This window comes from Acomys minous (assembly GCF_964271855.1).
Source record: "Acomys minous genome assembly, chromosome: 18".
Taxonomy (NCBI): Eukaryota; Metazoa; Chordata; class Mammalia; order Rodentia; family Muridae; genus Acomys; species Acomys minous.
In genome coordinates this window covers 19,381,459-19,402,248 of record NC_140501.1, presented here as the reverse complement: position 1 = coordinate 19,402,248, position 20,790 = coordinate 19,381,459, and the positions used below count along the sequence as shown (strand labels likewise).

General features: G+C 35.9%; 1 protein-coding gene across 13 annotated transcripts in view; it reads right to left on the bottom strand.

Annotated features, from left to right (window-relative positions):
- MYCBP2 (MYC binding protein 2) overlaps positions 1 to 20,790 on the bottom strand; it is a 230,898-nt gene that overhangs the window by 80,320 nt on the left and 129,788 nt on the right. For all 13 annotated transcript variants that reach the window (XM_084767812.1, XM_084767815.1, XM_084767818.1 and 10 more), the window contains 10 exons: positions 19,080 to 19,258; positions 13,752 to 13,894; positions 12,288 to 12,388; positions 11,441 to 11,659; positions 8,899 to 9,124; positions 7,845 to 7,963; positions 7,191 to 7,278; positions 4,850 to 4,899; positions 2,215 to 2,387; positions 1,054 to 1,198 (listed from right to left, as the gene is read on the bottom strand). In XM_084767812.1, the coding sequence (XP_084623938.1) occupies positions 1,054 to 1,198; positions 2,215 to 2,387; positions 4,850 to 4,899; positions 7,191 to 7,278; positions 7,845 to 7,963; positions 8,899 to 9,124; positions 11,441 to 11,659; positions 12,288 to 12,388; positions 13,752 to 13,894; positions 19,080 to 19,258 (1,443 nt within the window). The remainder of the gene's footprint in view (positions 1 to 1,053; positions 1,199 to 2,214; positions 2,388 to 4,849; positions 4,900 to 7,190; positions 7,279 to 7,844; positions 7,964 to 8,898; positions 9,125 to 11,440; positions 11,660 to 12,287; positions 12,389 to 13,751; positions 13,895 to 19,079; positions 19,259 to 20,790) is intronic.

Genomic DNA, 20,790 nt, shown 5'->3' with positions numbered 1-20,790 from the left:
TTTTTTTGTTCTTTTTGGTTTTTCGAGACAGCGTTTCTCTGTGTAGCCTTGGCTATCCTGGACTCAATTTTGTAGACCAGGCTGGCCTCAAACTCACACCCATCCGCCTGCCTCTGCCTCCTGAGTGCTGAGATTAAAGGCTGCGCCACCACTGCCATCAGATGCTTTTGTATCAAGTTTACTGATTAATTGTTCTTAACTGGTAGGAACAATGAGTTCTAACTACTTTTTATTGAGTCAGGTAAAACAACAACAAAAAAATGATATTGCATTTTGCTCATGCTACATATCAAAGAAACTATAAAGCAGCTGAAATAGTTTAATTAAAGTTATATTTAAAAATTAGTGCTCTATGAACAAAAGATTATATATCTAATTTTACTCTGAACTTCCAAAATCCATATTACCCCATAATTCAACTTTGTAAGGCAAGAGGACTTGAGACTACCTACTCAAATTTACATCTAGTTTAAAACTTTCAGAAACACACAAAAAGTTTAAATAAAATATTTCCATCAATAGATTATATTACTAAAGACCTAATTATATTCCATATAATATTAATATCGTTATCAACTACCGTCATTTAAGAAGTAAACAATGTTATATTCATTAACAAATAACTATTTGTATTATACATTATTATTTTGCAATCTAAATTTACATATTTTAATGTCTATCAACTAAGTTATAAACATTATCTTTCAAATGGGAATTCAGTGAAATGAAGGATGAATGAGCCTCTAATAAATAGATTCATGTAAAAAATGTCTCATTCATTCATTTATTTAATCCTTCTTTATTAGAGACCTTCCTTCTCTTTCCATAAACAATTTAAACTACCTTTTTTGAAATCTTTGGAACATTTGACTTACAGCTTGGAAATTAAGGAACTAATTAAATGTAAAAAAAAAAATCATCTAAGTAACTCTTAAGTGTCCTTCATTATACAACGATAAGGAGGAAGAACAAGTAGACCCTGGAGACTTGCCATTCTTAAACTTGTCAGTTACAGCACTTCTATGTGGGCCTTTTTAAACCCCACAAAATTACCTTCATATTGGGAACATGAACCACATCACCGTACTGGTCTTTTGTTTGAACAGTTATGGTGGTGGGCCAGCCACAGCGAATATCATCCTTATTCAGGATCAATGATGTTTTCTGAGGATCAGCATAGGAATCTGGCTGAAGCCATCTGAAAGAATTAAAATCAAGAGAACATGAAATTAAGCCAAATATACTAAACTTGTATTAAACAAAATGCTAAAACAGTATCTTCATTTTTGATTCAGTGATAGTTACAAGTGCTTACCTGGGAAGAAATTAATAAAAATACACTAGACATATACAAAAATGTATAATGTATTTTATATTTACATATACTATGAAATAATTTTAAAGTTATAAAACATCAAATTTTTATTATGTTTAAGATATCAAAAAGGGACATTATGTAACAGCTAATGTGAATTCTCATGGAGGAAGAGCAGCGTTCTATCAGCTGAACAAAACCAGGTTCCTTATAAAAAGCAAGGACAGAACAGTGTGCGACCACTCGGGGGCATCTGGGTATACTGTCCACCCTTTCTTTCTTTCTTTTTGTTCTTTCCTTTTTTTGAGACAGGGTCCCTCCATATAGCCCTGGATGTCTCAGAGTCACTTTGTAGACCAGGCTGGCCTCCACGCTTTCTTTACGTAACTTCTCACTACCTTCTTTAATACCTCCCCTTACGTGTAAACCTTGTCCATTTCCTATCGTTGGACCTACCCGCTCCTGAATCCACTTCACAAGTTACATCCAATGTGCCTTGTGAGATGAAAAATAAGCAATTCTATCATGCATTATACACAAGTTTCTACAAACACAAAAATGAGGCTGACTTTAAAGTTTTGCTGTTTCTTCTAGGTCAACATTTTGGCTTTAATGGTAAAGTATAATTTCTGAAACCTAAAGAACTCAGATTTTTATTCTTAGTAAATTAACATAAGCTAGCATAATTTCTTTTCATCCTAATATAGCCACAAATGAAAAAAGACAATAAATTAATAAGTGTTATACATTATAATATAATATTATCTTTTACTTTAAGTTAAAACAGATAATCTGAATTATTGAAGGAAGCATTTTAACACCAAAAAAGGTCATTTTCGCCTTTCATTTCTCCTCAGAGATGAAGTCTTAAATGAAATTAATTATAATATTAGAAGTACCTTGCAAGCCTTCCACCACTTGATCCTGGGATACAAGCAATGAAATCATCCAGAAAGGACTGTTCATTGCTTTGGATTTGAAGTGGCAAGTTTCCTTCAAGTGCCTCTAAGATAGTTGGTGAGTGAGAAAGAGCCAAACCCTTTCCAAGGATACCAGAGTGAGTTTTGCACACCTATTGGGGAAAAAAGATATCTTACTTGTTTATTATTTATTTATAAAAAGGCTTTACTATATAGGAGAGGCTGGCCTTAAATATGGGATTCATTTGTGGCCTCCTGAGAGCAGGAGTTTCCATGAATGTTTTAACATGCACACATTTTAGGTATGCCTTATTGAGGAAAATTATCCTCCTATGCCCCAGTCTTACCATTGTTAGTCCATAAAGTACAAATTATAGGAAGAAAATACAGGAGAGTAGAACCAATTGCCTATCTTCTTCAAAAATTTGTATCTGCAACAACTCCATGGTAGATGGCATGGCACACCTCCTATGCTAACTGTGTTCCATGTACATTTGGCAGGACCAGAGCTCCTAAAGCATTGGTGGAAATTTCTATCATATTCAGTTCCCATTATCCACACCCATGGGTAACTTGTGTTTACTGTCTTGGGGAGGTGACCTTGGTCCCAAGGTCTTTTCTTGGGTAAAAAGTAAGTGGAAGCTGATTTGGCCTGCACGTATAACTCATGAATCTATGTCTAATGAGAGTTAAGGAAAACAGGAAGATAAAAATGAAATTCTAGTTTTCATCCATCTGATAGCTAAAATCTTTTGTTTTTAAGAGATCTGCTAGAAATGCTTTTTAAAACCTAAGTGTTTTAAATTACAGAGGGAATACTGGCTCCCTATGACTACAGAAATTGGTCAGAGCCAGGGATTTTGTCAGCAAGCTATCATGTAAAACTTCCATCCCAATTGTGTGGTCCTATGCAAGTTATCTACCTGCTTTGCTTCAGGATTCTGTAATGGGGACAAGAATCTGATTTACAGGGTTATGTGACAGCTAAACGAGCTAAAATATGTGAAAAGTGAAGAAATAGGGCTTGATAAAATAACACAAATCAGCCGGGCAGTGGTGGTGCGTGCCTTTAATCCCAGCACTTGGGAGGCAGAGGCAGACAGATCTCTGTGAGTTCGAGGCCAGCCTGGTCTACAAAGTGAGTCCAAGACAGCCAAGGATACACAGAGAAACCCTGTCTCGAAAAACAAACAAACAAACAAACAAACAAAGCCAACACAAATCAATGTTTGTTTTACTCCTTTTGGTCAAGTAATCTCAGGAAATAAACATAAAATGCTAACTCTTAGAATAATAGGACTCAGATACCAGCTTTTATTTCTCAACTAACCAGAGTTGTAGATCTTCAGTTCTTTAAGATGCACACACACACAAAAAAACCCCAAACCAAAAAACAATACTAACTTCCAGGTGTAACTGTAAAGCTAGGGAAATAATAATATTAAAGGGACTGTAAGCTACAAAGTGTGCAGGTAACTGTGCAATAGGTACACTACTAACTACATACCTAGCACAGGACACAGGCCCAGTCTAAATCAGTGTTACCCTAATATGGACTCAATACAGGGTACAGGGTAAAACTGGAAAAAAGTAGACATAGTAAAATGAATCTTCTATTCTAAAAATACAACCTTTATATTTTGGGATATTAAACAGTCACTGTGAGACACTATTTATAAACAGAGCATTTTTAAGAGTATTTTCCCTTAATAAAAATAATATTAGTTGTAGAAAAAGTATTTGGACCATCTTACAAATTCAATAATTTTTTAAAATTAAAAATTAAAACAAAACAAAAAGAAAATTCATGAAATTTTATAGTCTAAATACTATGGCTTCAAATCAGTGATTGTCAATCTGTCTTTTACCTTCATGCTGTTTCACTACACGGCATTAAGCTATCACTGATGGTCTCAGTGGTATGGTCTACAGGGATACTCAATTACCGCATCAGATCTCCAGCCTACGATAGGCAGGCATTATAATGTAAAAACATTGCTTACTAGGTTCCTCCCATCCTATCAGTGAAGGCTGGCTATATACACTTAAGCTAAGAGAATATAATGGTCTCAGCAAGATAAAAGTAACAAATTAATAAGGATTGAAACAAGAGGTCCAAAACCAGGACTTCCACTGAAATGTAGATGTATTTCCATTATAATGCCAAATGTTCTACTTAATTAACGTTTATACAAGCAAAATTATTGCAAATAATAACAGCAACAAACTGATGACTTCTAACTGTTAGAGCCAAATGCTTCTGTGATGTTATGAAATTAAAATTTCATATAAGGAACCTATGTTCTTTGCCAAATGCCTTTTTCTCATAGGTAAAAATGACTTTTTAGACATAAATGAAATGTCCACAGCTTTGAGAAGCATTCCTGTACCCTTCCTCTTCCTTCTTCCCCGTGACCATACTCAGCACATGGTAACACTGTTCATATGGGCGGTCTCATCAAGAGGACCCTGATAAGTTCTGTGTCTCTAGACATGCCAATAAACAGAATAAAGTACTTAACCACTGAGTCTCATATTGAAGAAAATAAAAATCATCTTCTGAAAATATTATTTTTAAACTAATGAACAAAAGTTAAAATGTTTGGGACAATACCTGCAAAGCAGCCTCTTCAAGAATTTCAAGATCTTCCTCCAACTCGTTACCTGTTATGCAAATTAAAAAGTTATACTAAAATATACTAATAACCTTTCCAATCTTTTGTATTCATTATGCATTTGTAATCTTGCCATTTTATAGATTTTACAGTTTACAGAAATTTACAGTTCTAGATAGATATGGTAGTTTAGATTTTAAAATGTAGTGGTTGTAGTTTTTGTTTCTGTTTTAGTGTAATATAAGCTATAACTGTTAAGTTAGTAATCAAGTATCAGTCACCAAACAATGTGAAGAATTAGGCATTTTCAATCTGCAGTCCACATGCTACAAGCAGCCTAATACAATTATAAATATTGACCAACACAAAGGTGGGTAAGAGGGGAGGACATCCTATTGAGACTTTAGGTGTGAGAAGCCTGGGAGAAAGAGGAAATAGAAGGATCCAGCGGGTCCTGGAAAACTACAGGCGAGTCTGGGCCCTGGGGTCCTCCGCAAACTGTGGAAACAGCCAAGGAAAAAATAGGCAGTAAACCTTGAACCCCTACCCGGACTAGCCGATGGACATTCTCCACTGTTGAGTGGAGAAGGAGATCTAACTTTCACACAAACTCTGGTGCCCCATATTTGACCATGTCCCTTGGATGGAGATGCCTGGTGGCACTCAGAGGAAAGATAATAGGTCACCAAGGAGAGACTTGATACCGTATGAGCATATTCAGGGGGAAGAGGTCCCCCTCAGACACAGACTTAGGGGAGGGGAGGGGAGTAGGGGGGAAGAGGGAGGAATGGGAGGATACATGGGATGGGCTAACAACTGAGATGTAATATAAATAAATTAATAAAAAAATATATTTAAAAAAATAAATAAAATAGCTTAGAGATCTAGAAAAAAATCATAGATTCTTACAACACTATGAAATTATTTTTGGTGTGTGATTTCTGTGTGTGTGTATGTATGTATGTATGTATGTATGTATGTATGTATAAATCAAAAACATGGTTCTCAAGTGTGAATTCTGTAGAAGAGAACTTCACATTTTAATATAAAAAGGTTGTATAAGCTGGAGAAGGTGACTATATGAATATATGTACATATGAAGTTTTTTATATATATTCTTCCTTCTTTTTTTTTACAAAAAAAAATAAACAGATAATTTTGATTGATTAATAACATAGTTACATTTCAGGTAAACAATGATGACTCATAAAATCCCAATGGTATTAATTATCTTTGTCCTTCACCATTTTCTCTTATATTGTATAATATAGATCATGTTTTATCATTGATTTTTCCTTGATAGTTATGAAACAGTATATAGCTCAGAGAAAACAATCAGACTGATTAGAAAAAAACGTGGAATAAATATATTCCAATTATCACATTTCCCCTAAGGAAATACATTGTCAACAGTTTCTTATGAATTATTCCTCTAGGAACTGTATATGCAAACCATAAAGTGAATATGCATAAACTTGTCCATAGACATGATGCTGTCACCAAGAATGTGACCTCTTTCTATAACTTGTTTATTTCATTTAATATAATTAGGACAACTTTCTTTCTCAGGCCACTTATAACTTGTTTATTTCATTTACTCTAAAGTAGACAACTTTCTTTCTCAGGCCACATAGTTAGACTTTATCAACTGAGCACACTCCCTTAGTTATCTAACTAGATTCCAAATGATAAATTTGGTTGCAGCTAGATTTTGCAAAGGCACTACTATCTTCATTCTTTATGCAACATATTTTTTGATTATCTGTTTAAGTATGCAAAAAGATGACTGGCTACATCAAAAAGTAAACTTTAACAGCTATTAAACTTTGATTTAATATTAAAATATTAAAAGAGTAAAATATTGGTATATTTCTCACAAATAGGCTAATATTAAGCAGGATCAAGGAAATTAAGACTGAAAATGAGCAAGAGAGAGACATAAGAAGGAACAGCAAAGAGAATGGTAAAGAAAAATAATGGGATTAAATAAAAGATGGAATTAGAATGTTTGCACAGACTTTCAGAGTGAAAAAAATAAATATGTGTATATTTACATATATGTGTATTTGTGTGAATATATGTATATAGTACATATTGGAGAATATAGATATGTGCAATTTTAAAAGATTTTAGGATATGCTTCCATTTCCATTTAAACAATTATCAAACAGCTATATCAAGCTGTATCAGAGTGTATCAAACAGCTATTGCTCATATGTACACGTGGCCACAGAATTTGTGTTGAAAGTTTGTATCTTTGAATGTTCTATAATAAATATAAGCTTAATTTTAAATTTTCTTTTAATTCATTAACAACACTTTTGACTTAACTAAACTCACCAATAGGAAGTGCTAGGTCCTTTTTCATCAATGCTGCTGCACAAACCCCACCGAGATTGGCTAATTCTTTTTCCAGCTGAATAACACCCTGTAAAATTACAAAAACAAACAAACAACAAAAAAAAAAATCACTACTTAATGTTTGACCATGATTTATAAAAACACTGTGATTCACAGTCTAGCTCTGCAAGTCAACTAGAAAGATGCACTAGCTTGGATCTGAGAGAGAAAGACACTTGATATTACACCCCATGTTGTTAAAAGTACGGGTTTATATCTTCATTGTCCAAATCATTTTCCATTCATTATTTGGGAAAGATATGACCTTGGGTTTATTTTATGTTTGACTTAAAACATTTAAGAAAATACAGAATACACTAAATGACTCTGTGAAGGCAGGCTCTGCTCCTTACTACAGGTAAAGCTACTTTAGCATGGGCATGGAGCTCAGCTTCAGAACACACCTCACTAATATGGGGTCACGGTGCACAAACTGCATTATCCCCACATAGATGAGCAGCAAAAGGCTACCACACAAAATTAAACCACACAGCATTTTTAATTATGAACCTCTAGCTTGCAAGGTATTTTAAATCAACAGAAACTTTTAAAAGGGCCAATTGTTCTTTACAGATTGGGAGGATTTGCTCTTACCTCATCAGGTCCAGGGCTAAACTCATATCCAATTGCGAAACACTTGAACCCGTAGAAGGAGGCTTTGTCATCTTTCACATAATCTGAAGCGGTTTCCAGTGAAAAAAGGGCTTCATTTCCTTCAAAACAGAAGTGTGTGAGAGCAAGCACAGTCTCTGTTATCTAGGTCAAACTCTAAAAGAACTTCATAAAAATTTCATTATTTTATCATTTAAAATATAAATAACTCTTCCAATCAGTTATTAAATTAGAAGTAAGACTTTTTGAGAGAGTGTCCTTTATTGACCTAAGCCAACCACTATTAGCAGCAGAACTATCTCTAGTGAAAGGCTGCTAATTTCCACTATAATCAAGTCCATTCCCTTAATGCTACCTTTAAGTTAATAAAGGTTTTTTTTTTTTCAATGATCTAGCAATTACTGAGTGCCTAGGCTAGTCTTCTCCATTTTGAATTAAGTAATTTTCTAACTTGGTGTTTGGCTTTTTCTGGTCCTCTTAGCCTGTAAATTCATCAAGGCTAGATTATATGAAAAGATGACAAAACTTCCTTCTACGGTTTTAAGTGTTTGGAAAAACTAGTTATTGTTGACTGGTTAAATTTAGAATATTGCAGAGACTAAAAAGCTTAAAAACTAAACTTTTTTTTTTTTTAAAGGAAGACATAAATATCAGAAATAAGCAACCATAGGCACGCACATGCACAACTTCAAAGGAAGGGCTTGGATTCTATTTCTAAAAGATAAGCAGTTACTAGGAAAACAGAAAATCAAATCCACTTGTATACTTTTTTGGTAGTTTGGTCCCAACTATACAGAAGACTCAGTATTAACACTGTTAGTTTTTCCCCCAACATAAAAAGTTTTAAAACAAGCTCTTTTCATAAATTTAGATTATACTATGTCCTTTGCCCAGCACTACTTATTTATTCTCAATTGTAACCAAGACCCATAAGGCTTTTAATAACGTTCTCTGAAGTTAAGCACTTTCCACAATGCATCTTTAATATGTGTACATGTACCCATTTTCCCCATACATCAGAGAAGAAAAAGTTTACCTGGCAACACTAACACCATAGTAGGCCATCCAGAAGATCCTGAATATTTCTTTAATTCTATCCATGAATTAAGGTTTTCATGAACAGATGTCACTTTTGGTCCATATCCTGAGTTCTGAATAGTTCTAACAGGAATAAGCAAACGAAGGACATCTTCTGACTGTGCAGTACCACACTGAGGGTCAAATTCGATTGTCATCCACCTAACACATTCTGGGAATGTTACCTGGCAACAGACAAGAGGACATGAATGTGCATGCACATACCCATATCTGTTTATATGTATGTATGCTTTTACTAAATGAAACAGAATAATGATAAGACCACAAAAAAATGAAAAAGTGAAAGTGAAAGAAACAAAAGAGCCTGTATTTTGGTTTTGGAGTACATAATTAATAATTAGAAAACAAAATCTAACTTAAAATCAAGACATAAAACGAATGATTCAAATATATACACACATATAATTTAGTACAAAATCACACAGAGAAGGGATATACAACTTACTAAAAACACAAGAATAATTCTAGTTTACCTTAAAACATGCATTAAAATGAGACTTTTACTTTCAAATGATTGATTCCAGAGCTGAAGCAGGAAACCTAAGTCTAAGTATTTGCTCCTTCCAGGGAACAAAGATGCAAGGAAAATTACAGGGGGATCTAAGGACCCAGCAAGGTGAAGTGAAGAGACTCACACTGAGCAGAGACGTGGGGCCACTTTCCCCAACAATCAAAATTTAATGAAAACAGAAGATAGAGATAGTTCTTATGGTAGAGATGTGCAAAAGAAAATATAATTAATTGCTTTTTAATAATATAAAGGGGAAGAAATAAATAGAAAACAAATGAAATGGACTTGATTAAAAGCTTAAGACTTGAATCAAGAGATGAGTAAATAGATGATTGTCTTGTCTATTATGTATCTTCTATTGTTTAACAGAATATTTTACAAACAGAAAAACATAATTAAATTTTAAAAATGCATGATTCATTTTATTTACTCACTGAAAGAATTTCAATATAATAACCTTAAACTTTAAAACATTTCACTTTTTTCAATATTGAGTACACTACTTTAAATTTTCACAGTTCAGATTGTGATAAAGTAACACCAGTTTTTAAAGTATGACTTATAGGCTAGAAAGATAGATTGGTCTGTAAAGAGTGGGAAGACTAGAGTGTAGTCTTCAGGACCTGTGCAAAAATGAATAAATAAAAGCTGGGCCTGGCAGGACAACCTTTAATCCCAGAGCTGGGTAGGTGACGACAAGAAGATCCCCGAGCTTCTCAGCTAGCCAGGTTAGTCTACTTACCAAGTTCTAGGTCAGGGGAGACCCTGCTTCAAAAACAATGTGGGTGGAGCTTAACAATAACACAAGGTTGCCCTCTGGCCTCTTTATCCATGAACAAACATACCCACAGAACATATATATTACAATTTTTAAGATTTATATTCACTATAACATGCAGCACAGAGTTTAACATTATATATTGTAATAGTGTAGAAAAATATTTTCAAAAACTCTAAAAACCTACCAAAGTATAAAATCTGTAAGATAAAAAGTTCTGTCTTCTTAGATAGCTCAGACATAGGATAAAACTAAACACTACTGGATAAAAAAAATGACAACAATAAAATTGCTCCTAATGATTTTCTGCTACAGTCACAGATGAATGCCTTACTCAGCCATCATTAGAAAAGCTTCCTCCTGCAGCAGATAGGAACAAATATAGAAAACCACAGGCAACAGTGTGTGTGTGTGTGTGTGTGTGTGTGTGTGTGTGTGTGTGTGAGAGAGAGAGAGAGAGAGAGAGAGAGAGAGAGAGAGAGAGAGAGAGAGAAGGCAGGCAGACAGGCAGAGACACAGACAGAGAGAGATAGGAGGAGAGAGAGACAGAGAGGCAGAGAGGCAGAGACAGAGAGACCTTGGAACAAAGCTCTAAATGGGATATTTTCATCAACTCCCTGCCATCAGAGCTCAGGAAACCCCATGGAAGAGATGCCATAAGAACCAGGAGGACTGGAAGACACCAGGAGTACAGAGCCCTCTGAATCAACTGAGCAAAAGCTCATGTGGATCCTCAGAGAGCTAAGGAGCAAGCACAGGGCCTACACATGTCTGTACCAGGTGCTTTGCGTATGTATTACAGGTTTCAGCTGATTTTTGTGCCTTCTCTTGGGGTTCTTTTCCTTCTGTTGGGTTGCCTGGACCAACTTTTGATGTGATGGTTTTTTCTTTTGTAATATTTGGTTGTTATCTCTTAAAAGCCTGCTCTTTTGTCATAAGACAGAAAGGGAGAGAATCCAGGGAAGAGGGGAAGAACTGGAAGGAGTAGAGGGAGGGCAAGATGTATCAGGATATATAGCATTAGGGAAGAATCTGTCTTCCGGTCTTCTTTAATTATCTCTCTGGAGTCTTTATACTTCAGTACTACAGAAGAAGTAACATTTCTGAACATACGTAAAATGCACTTTCAGACATCATTAGGAAACCTCAGATCAGGGTTTGACTGTGACTCTTGCTAAGAGTGGTGCCCACCTTGTAGTGCATCACACAGGCAGGCTTGTATGGGTGCTCACTCTCAATGACAGCATAGTGGTTAGAAGTGGTGCAGGCAGAAAGACCTTGCTCAGGCTGGTTTCCTGTTGTGCTATCAGTTGACTGATTGGGATTAAATGCAGGGGGTGCATACTTCTGATTCAAAATGGCAACTGAGGGAAGCAACTGTTGAACAAGGCCAAAAACTTCCACAGCAACCTAGTAGATATAAAGATACACATGGTTAAATAAATGTGAATTGATTTTACTTAGGAACTATCCTAATTGTTGGTAATTCTTATAAGTAATAATTTTCACACAAAATTTTTATAAAGTATTTTTAAACAAAAATTTGCTTTTAGTGGGTAAAGAATTTTATCATAGATAATATGCCACAATAATCTATAATTTAAAACCCTTGCTTTACTGTGATAGCTTTTCTCAATATTTAATTATGCCAAAGACTCAGTTTATGAAATTCTTCATGTCTTAACCTCACTACTGTAACATTCCTTCTCTGCTGATATTTCATTTAAGCTGGAGAATTGGCATCAAGTACAGAATTTTTAAAAAAAATCAGGTAACTTAATCTTCCTTTATGTCATATTTATAATATAGATTTCCTTTTCCCAAAGTCTTCAAGTGTGAAGCCAATGTGTACATTAGCCAATAAGCAATGCTGGGACAAAGAGACTCACCTAGCAACTTCTACCACTTAAGATGCTTTATCTGTTACATCAACCCTAGCGCCTCAGTGACTTGCAGATCTTTAAAGGGAAGACATAAAACCTATGAGATGACATAAACAGTAATAAGAGATTCGAAGTTATAGAATTTAATTACACACCTTGGGAATAGCAGCAGCTACTGGTCCTATGTAGGCTATAATAAGGGGAAGCAGCATGGAAAACAGACTGGAAGAGCTAAGCAGTTCAGGAATGTCATCAGCTAAAAAAAGCATTAAAACCATAGTTAGAAGGTAGTTTCGTTATAATGTATATATGCTATGCTAACCTACACCATTATCCTCAGAAAGCTATGGTTGATGTTAATTACATGTCTATAAGGACTGGTTCATTTTATTTCAATCCTTAGAATATGTATTTCCCATTTTTTAAAAGGGAAAGCCAAGGTAAACAATGTTTATATATCTTATAGTAAATTCTTACTGTGTTCTAAGTATATATGCCTGTAAAATGGTAGGGAAACGAGTAGAACCCAGGGCAACGGCTTTAAACACAGCTATATGAGTGGCACCAGGGAAATTATTCAATCTGAACAAGCATGATAACAATAATATTTCTTCACTGAATGCTGTTAAGACTAAACTTGTCAACATATAATATAAACCACTACAACAGTATCTATAATATAAACATTCCAAAAAGCATTTGTTTTACCAAGCTGTGTAACTTCTGTTAATCATGAAGCACTTTGCTGATGGCCATGTTAATCATTTATCCATGAACATAATGCTTAAAAGATGAGCTAAGTCTACAAGTTTACATTATATGACAATTTTTCACTCAGAGATGGGTTTCGAGACTGACTGCATAAGAATAAATGACATATATTAAAAAATACTTTTTTTTAGCCTAGCCTAGCCATCATGGATGAACCAAAGTTTTAGGGGAAAGGATAACACTGAATATTTTATACTAGTAATTCTCTGTATAGTACAGAGGATGCCTATAACAGAGCATACCTAGGTGGGTAAGAAGAGAAAGGTAGCAATGTCATTATTTGGATATTTCCATTCAGGAAAAAGTCCCTGTAAGGTTGCACAAGAGCAACTTAAACTAGATAAACAGAGACAGAGGAAAATACTAAGTAGGGAGTTTCCAGTGAAGGAACAGCCCTCGAACTTAACACAGACAACTGGATCCGAGGACATGGACAGGGTCTCCAGACGTTTGGCTGAATGCTGGTACTTAATGCAAACAGGATGCATAGAAAGAAAAAAAACTTTTCAGTACTAATAAGGAATAAAGCAAAAAAAACAGCGACACAAACAAAAACCAAATTTAAGAAGATGATATGCTTTTCTTATTGTGTGAACTAAAAAACTAAAAAAAAAAAGTATCAAGTAAATAAATAGACAAGTAGATAAAAGAATGAACAAATAAATAAACAGACAGGCAGGCAAATTTTCCTCAGAGTGTGAATGACCCAAAATCAATACTTGCACAGATGAATGAGGCACTAAACACTCTGGGATGCTGAAAGGTGGCTTCCCTTCATTAACTATGCACAAGAGGGGCACTACAGATTCTAAATTATGACTACATAAAGATTCTAAATTATGTCTTACCATCCACAGCAAGAGCTCTGTGCAGCAGGTCCTTAGCAGCTCGAACAACAGTGCTTACCACAGAGAGCGCTCTGCTACAGTTTCTATCTTCTTCATTGGCTTTACTTAGAAGTTGGGATTGTAAGTCCCCATCAAATTCACTCCTGTGAATGAACATGAAAATAACTTACACTGGTAACTTTAGTATAATATTCAGATCAGAGTCTCAATAAACTTAAAAATATTACAATTAAGACAGTATATGTGATAGGGTGAAAGCGGGAGGGAGGAACGGGAGGATATAAGTGATGAGATAACAACTGAGTTGTAATCTGAATAAATTAATAAAACAATTTTTAAAAAAGACAGTATATGTGTAATTATGTTACTTTAGGAAGTGATAAAGACTTTCAACAAAAGCAAAGCAGAGAATAAAGTAAAAGATGCTATTTCTTATTAGATGAAGTAATATTTAACAAATACCTGAGTTGTGTTTTAAAAACAAACTACAAAAGGGCCCATGAAAAATGTGAAAAAAAAGTATCAGGACAAAGGGAGCCAAGCGATAAATCCAAGGATGAGAATGTAGACAAGTCCTGCTCCAATGGAAGGAGAAAGAAGAGTAAACGCTGGAGGAGCAGTAAACACGGGTCAGATCATGTGGAGTTTAGAGGCCACGGTAACAAATTCACAGAAGAAAACTTCCCCAACCTAAAGTAAGAGATGCCTATACACATACAAGAAGCTTACAGAACACAATATAGATTGGACCAGAAAAGAAAACTCAATTGCACATAATAATCAAAACACTAAATGTACAGAACCAAAAAACAAAACAAAACAAAAAAAGAATATTAAAAACAGCAAAGGGAAAACACCAACTAACATAAAGGCAGACCTATCAGAATTACAAAGACTTCTTAACAGAGGCTTGAAAAGCCAGAAGAGCCTGAGCAGATATATTGCATGTCAGCCTAGGCTACTATACAAAGGAAAACTTTTATGACCATAGAGAAAACAAAATATTCTATGACAAAACCAATTTCAGCAATATCTATCAAAAAACTCAGCCATAGAGATAATATAAAGAAAATCCCAACCCAAGTTTAACTACACACAAAACTTATAGGTAATACATAATCTCACACCAGTAAAACTAAAGAAAGGAAAACACATACACACATGAACCACCACCACCACCAACAAAATAACAAACATGGTAATATACATAACTGACCCCCAAATTTCTACCAAAGAACTCCTACAGTTGATAAATCAAAACAAACAAAAACCACCGTCTACAAAGTGGCTGAATAGAAAATTAACTAAAAAAAAATATCAGTTACTCTTCTGTATACAACTGATAAATGTGCTGAGAAAGAAGTTAGGGAAACAACACCCTTCATGACAGCCACAAATAATATAAAATATCTTGGTGTAGCTCTAACCAAGCAAGTGAAAGCCCTGTAAGACAAGAACTTCAAGTCTCTGAAGAAAGAAACTGAACAAGATATCAGAAGATGGAAAGATCTCCTATGCTCATGAATTGGTTGGATTAACATAGTAAAACTGACCATCTTACCAAAAGCAGTCTACCATTCAGTACACATCCCATCAAAAGTCCAACACTATTCTTTTCAGGCCTTAAAAGAACAATTCTCAACTTCATATTGAAAACTAAAAGAATCAGGATGGATATAATAATCCTATAAAATAAAAGATCTTCTGGAGTTATCTCCATCCCTGATTTCAAGCCGTACTATAGAGCAATAGTAATAAAAACTGCATGACATTGGCATAAAAACAGTGAAGGCTGATCAACAGAATTGAATCGAAGGCCCAGAAATACACCCACACAACTATGGACACTTGATTTTTGACAAAGAAGCCAACACCATACAATGGAAAAAAAAGAAAGCATCTTTAACAAATGGTGCTGGCCTAGGTGGATATCTGCATGTAGAAGAATGCAAATAGATCCATATTTATCACTGTGCACAAAACTCAAGTCCAAGTAGATTAAAGGCCTAAACATAAAACTGTGTACACTAAAACTAATAGAAGAGAAAGTGGTGAATAGTCTTGAACTCATGTGTACAAGAAAAAACTGCCTGAACAGAACACCAACAGCTCAGGCAGTAAGACCAACAATTAATAAATGGGACCTCATGAAACTGAAAAGCTTCTGTAAGGCAAAAGACACAGTCAATAGAACAAAATGGCATCCCTAGTCATCAGGGAAATGCAAATCAAAACGACTCTGAGATTCCATCTTACACCCATCAGAATGGCTAAGATCAAAACTTCAAGTGAGAGCACATGATGTGGAGCAAGGGGAACACTCATCCATTGCTGGTGGGAGTATAAACTTGTACAAATAATCTGGAAATCAGCCTGGAGGTTTCTCAGAAAATTAGCAGTGTTTCTACATCAAGAGCCATGGCATATGCCCAAAAGATGTGCCACCATACCACAAGGACACTTGCTCAACTATGTTCATAGAAGCTTTATTTTTAATAGCCAGAAACTGGAAACATCCTAGATGTCCCTCAACTGAAGAATGGATAAAGAAAATGTGATACATTTACATAATGGAAGACTACTCAGCCATTAAAAACAAGGATATTATGAAATTTTCTGTCAAATAGATGGAACTAGAAAATATCATCCAGAGCAAGGTAACCTAAACCCAGAAAACCATGCATGGTATATACTCAAGTATAAGTGGATATTAGCCATAAAGTACAAAATAACCATGCTACAATACACAGACCCAACGAGGCTAAGTAACACAGAGGGCTCAAGGGAGTATGCTTGAATCTCATTCAGAAGGGGAATAAAATAGTCATCTGAAGAAGATGGAGGAGGGAACTGAGTGAGAGGGAATGAGAAGGGGACCATGAGTGGGGATCAGATGTGGAGAGAGTCGGGGCTGGGAGAGAGAAAGGAAATGGCGGGGGCCATCTCTAGGCATGGAGGCTCCCTGGAGTCTATGGAGTACAACCTTAGATGAGACTACTAGCAGCAGGGGATATGGAGTCTGAAGTGACGAGGTGGGTCTTGCAGTGGAGTTAGGGGGACACCAACCCCCCCCACAAAACCTTTGACCCCAAATCTGTCCTACCTACAAGAAGTGTGGGGATGAAGATGGAGCAGAAATTGAGGGAATGGCTAACCAATGACTGGACCAACTTGAGACCCACCCCATGGGAGAGGGTCAACCCCCGATACTATTAATGATACTCTGCTATGTTTGCAGACAAGAGTCTAGCATTAACTGTCTTCTAGGAGGCTTCATGCAGAAACTGATAGAAACAGATGAAGAGACCCACAGCCAAACAATAGCATGAGCTCGGGGAGTTTTATGGAAGAGAAGGAGGAAGGATTGAGGGAGATGAAGGGGTCAAGAACAAGAAGACCTGCAGAGAAAGCTAAGCTGGGCCCATAGGTGCTCACAGACACTGAACCACTCCTAGGTGCCCCACACATGTGTAGCATAAGTACAGCTTGGTCAACATGTAAGTACCCTAACAATGGGAGTAGGGCCTGTGTCTGATTCCATTGCCTGCCTTTCGATCCTTTCCCCTAGCTGGGCTGCCTTGTCTTGCTGCAGTGGAAGTACTTAGTCCTGCTGAGACTTGATATGCTCGGGTGGGTTGGTACCCTTTTCTTAGGAGATGAGGAGCCTCTTAGGAGTTGGAGGAGAGGAATGTGAGGGTGTGATTGGGAGAAAATGGAGGGGTCTGTGATCAGGCTATAAAGTGATTAAATAAGTAACTTTATTTTAAAACTTCACATTTCATTAAAAATGAGCCAAGAGAGAACTGAGTAAGTGTCCAGTAGGTATGATTTATCGTTTTTATCAGATAACATTGTGCTGTAGAGAACTTTCTAGAAAGGGTGACAAAGAAATGAGACACTGATACAGATGCTATGATTATTTTACAGGTAAAGGAATAGTGATCAGCATTCTGATCACAGAAATGATAGAAAAAGTCAGATGTAGAGCATTTTACAAATACTGTGAGAAAATATCAAATTACATATAGGGTGCAAGAGAAAGACATCTAGAATAAGAGGGTGTTTGCTACCGCTGGGGACTATTAAGGATACATTAAATCTACAATATCTGTCAGCAAACACAGGGAACATCCTACGAAGGATGTATTATGGTGATTGAGGGGGGTTTGTTACCTGGAATTCAACTTCCTATCTATAATGCCTTTATCATAAGTAATTACAAATAAGATCTGAGAAACATGTTTAACCATTCAATGCCTCGGCTCCCTCGTCTATGAAATAGGGATTGGGAAAGTGCCTACTTTGTGACTAGCCACAAGTAGCACTAGATATGCAACCTCAGTGACTTGATACAAAGTTCTCACTAAGATTGAGGAGAAAGGTGGTTAGTGGCACTGAGACTATAGGTATGTTATTATGCAAAAAAAAATCAGGCACAATGAGAAATGTATATGCAGGTTTGTTTTCCAAAAGATTATAATTTTCTGCTTTCCACTATTTACTATCAAATAGTTTAGTAAAATACTATAAGAAAACTCCCAGTAGAGCATGGTGGCGTACACCTTTAATCCCAGCACTTGGGAGGCAGAGGCAGGTGGATTGCTGTGAGTTCAAGGCCAGCCTGGGCCACAAAGTGAGTCCAGGACAGCCAAGGCTACACAGAGAAACACTGTTTCAAAAAAAAAAAAACAAAAAAAAAAAAAAACAAAAAGGAGGTGGGGGAGAAAGAAAAAAAAGAGCCTCCCAGCATTCCACCACTGTATCTCCCAGAGTCCCAGAGGCTGACCTGGGTGTGCAAAAGAGTTGCAGATGTAAAACTGTTCTTTATTTTATTTTATTATTATTACTTTGTTTTGTTTTTTTGAGAAAGGGTTTCTCTGTGTAACAGCTTTGGTTGTCCAATAACTGGCTCTATAGACCAGGCTGGCCTTCAATTCACAATCCACCTGCCTCTGCCAACCAAGTGCTGGGATTAAAGGCTTGTACCATCACCACCTGTCTTGGTCTTTTAGTTTAAATAATTATGTAAAAAATGAGTAAATTCTACTTGTATTTTAATGGACAATCAAGGAATTAAAATATAACAAGAGCAACGTAAAAAAAGCCTTTAGTGAAATTAAAAGAATAATAAAAATTTAAAAGCATTCACCTTCATAGTTAACACTTAATTTACATTTATAAATGAGAATTCTTCACAAGAACATGAGTAAGTATGTACTAGAAAGATAAATTTGTAATTCAGTTACATTGCTAACTTCTCATATTTTTAATAATATAACTGTGACACATCACTTTAGACATTTCATTTCTGACTATAACTACCCCTACCTATAGTAAAGTATCTGGGGAATCTGTCCTCTGGTTTGGTTTGTGCCATTACTGCTCAAGCTGCATGTGCTGAAGGTGAAGGTCACTCCATCAGGGCACTGAACAGTGGTCATTCCTCCATCGCCATTGGCTGTTCGGCTTCCGTAGTTCCTCAAGCGGACAGCATACTTAACGTTTTCCTTCACGAAGAAGATATAAAGCATGTTATATCTGCTCATAATATAAGCAAAATGCAGAAAGAAATCTAGCAGTAAACTACTCCAATATACTGACACATTGTACAAGTTATAAATAATATCATTAAATGAATTTTCAATTAATCTAATAGCTAATACTCACTGACTACCTTTTGAATAGCAGAATCTGTTGTAAATACTTTATATGATCTAACTGAATTAACTCCAGTGTCCTCGGTAGGTTAGTAATTACTTGATAGATGAAGGATTTGAGGCTTAATTGCTGATGAATTTGCCCAAGTAACATAGCTAGTGAGCAGTGAGAATAGCAGTTGACGATCAACAACTAGAGAGAGTTCCCGTGCCTAATTACGTCCATAAAACCTTAGTCATAAAACCACTAAAACAAGCTATTTTTCTATGAGTTTAAATTCTTAAAATAATTTTAAGTGCAGAAAAACATAATTGTTAAGTCTATTACATTTTTATTTGCGGGGATATTTACTCAGAGACAAAAATATAAACACAAACATAAGGAAAAAAATCCATGTAAAACTATCCAGAATATGGTATGTAAGAAAACAAGAGATACAGATACTCATGCTTTACGGCCTAGAAGGTCTTTATTTTTTTCATACCTATGCTGGCTTGTTTTATGTCAACTACATACAAGGTGTAGCCATCTGAGAGGAGAGAACCTTAATTGAGAAAATACATCCATAAGATCAGGCTGCAAACATGCCCGTAGGGCATTTTCTCAGTGACTGATATGAGAGCCAAGTCTACTGAAGGCAGAGCCCATCCCAGGGTGGTGGTCTTGGCTCATATAAGAAAGCAGGCTGAGCCAACCATAAATAAACAGGCCAATGTGCAGCAGTCTGTCATGGCCTCTGCATCAGCTGCTGCCTCCAGGTTCCTGCCCTGTTTGCGTTTCTGTCCTGACTGACTTCCTTCAGTGAGGGACCACAATGTGGAAATATAAGGCTCTCTCACCCCGACCCCCGCCCTCCCTCTTTCATGTGCGTGCATGCATGCGTGCGTGCGTGCGTGTGTATGTGTGCTGCAGAGAACAGAAGATCACAGAGGATCCCCTAGAGCTGTAGTTACAGGCAATAATAAGCCTCTCAGTGTGGGGGTTGGGAACTGATCTCTAGTTTTCTATAAGAGTATTACATGCTCCTAACCATGCATACATCTCTCTAACCATCAAAGCTATTTTTGATGAAGTCTCTGATAAGTCTACTTTGTACTTTAAGTTCTATTTCAAAATAATATTTATCCATCAGGTATAATTTAATGTTACCTTAACATTAATAATAACTTTAATATAATTTTATCTACATTTGCAATGCTTACATTTCATTTTCTAAATATACTTTTCTTTACATATTTATTTATTTATTTAATGTTATGTATATAGTGTTTTCACTACATATATGAGGATGTGAGTCATGAGTACCCCTGGTGCCTGAGAAGTTCAAAGAGGTCAACAGACCCCATGAATGGGAACCATGGATGGTCGTGAGCCACGGTGT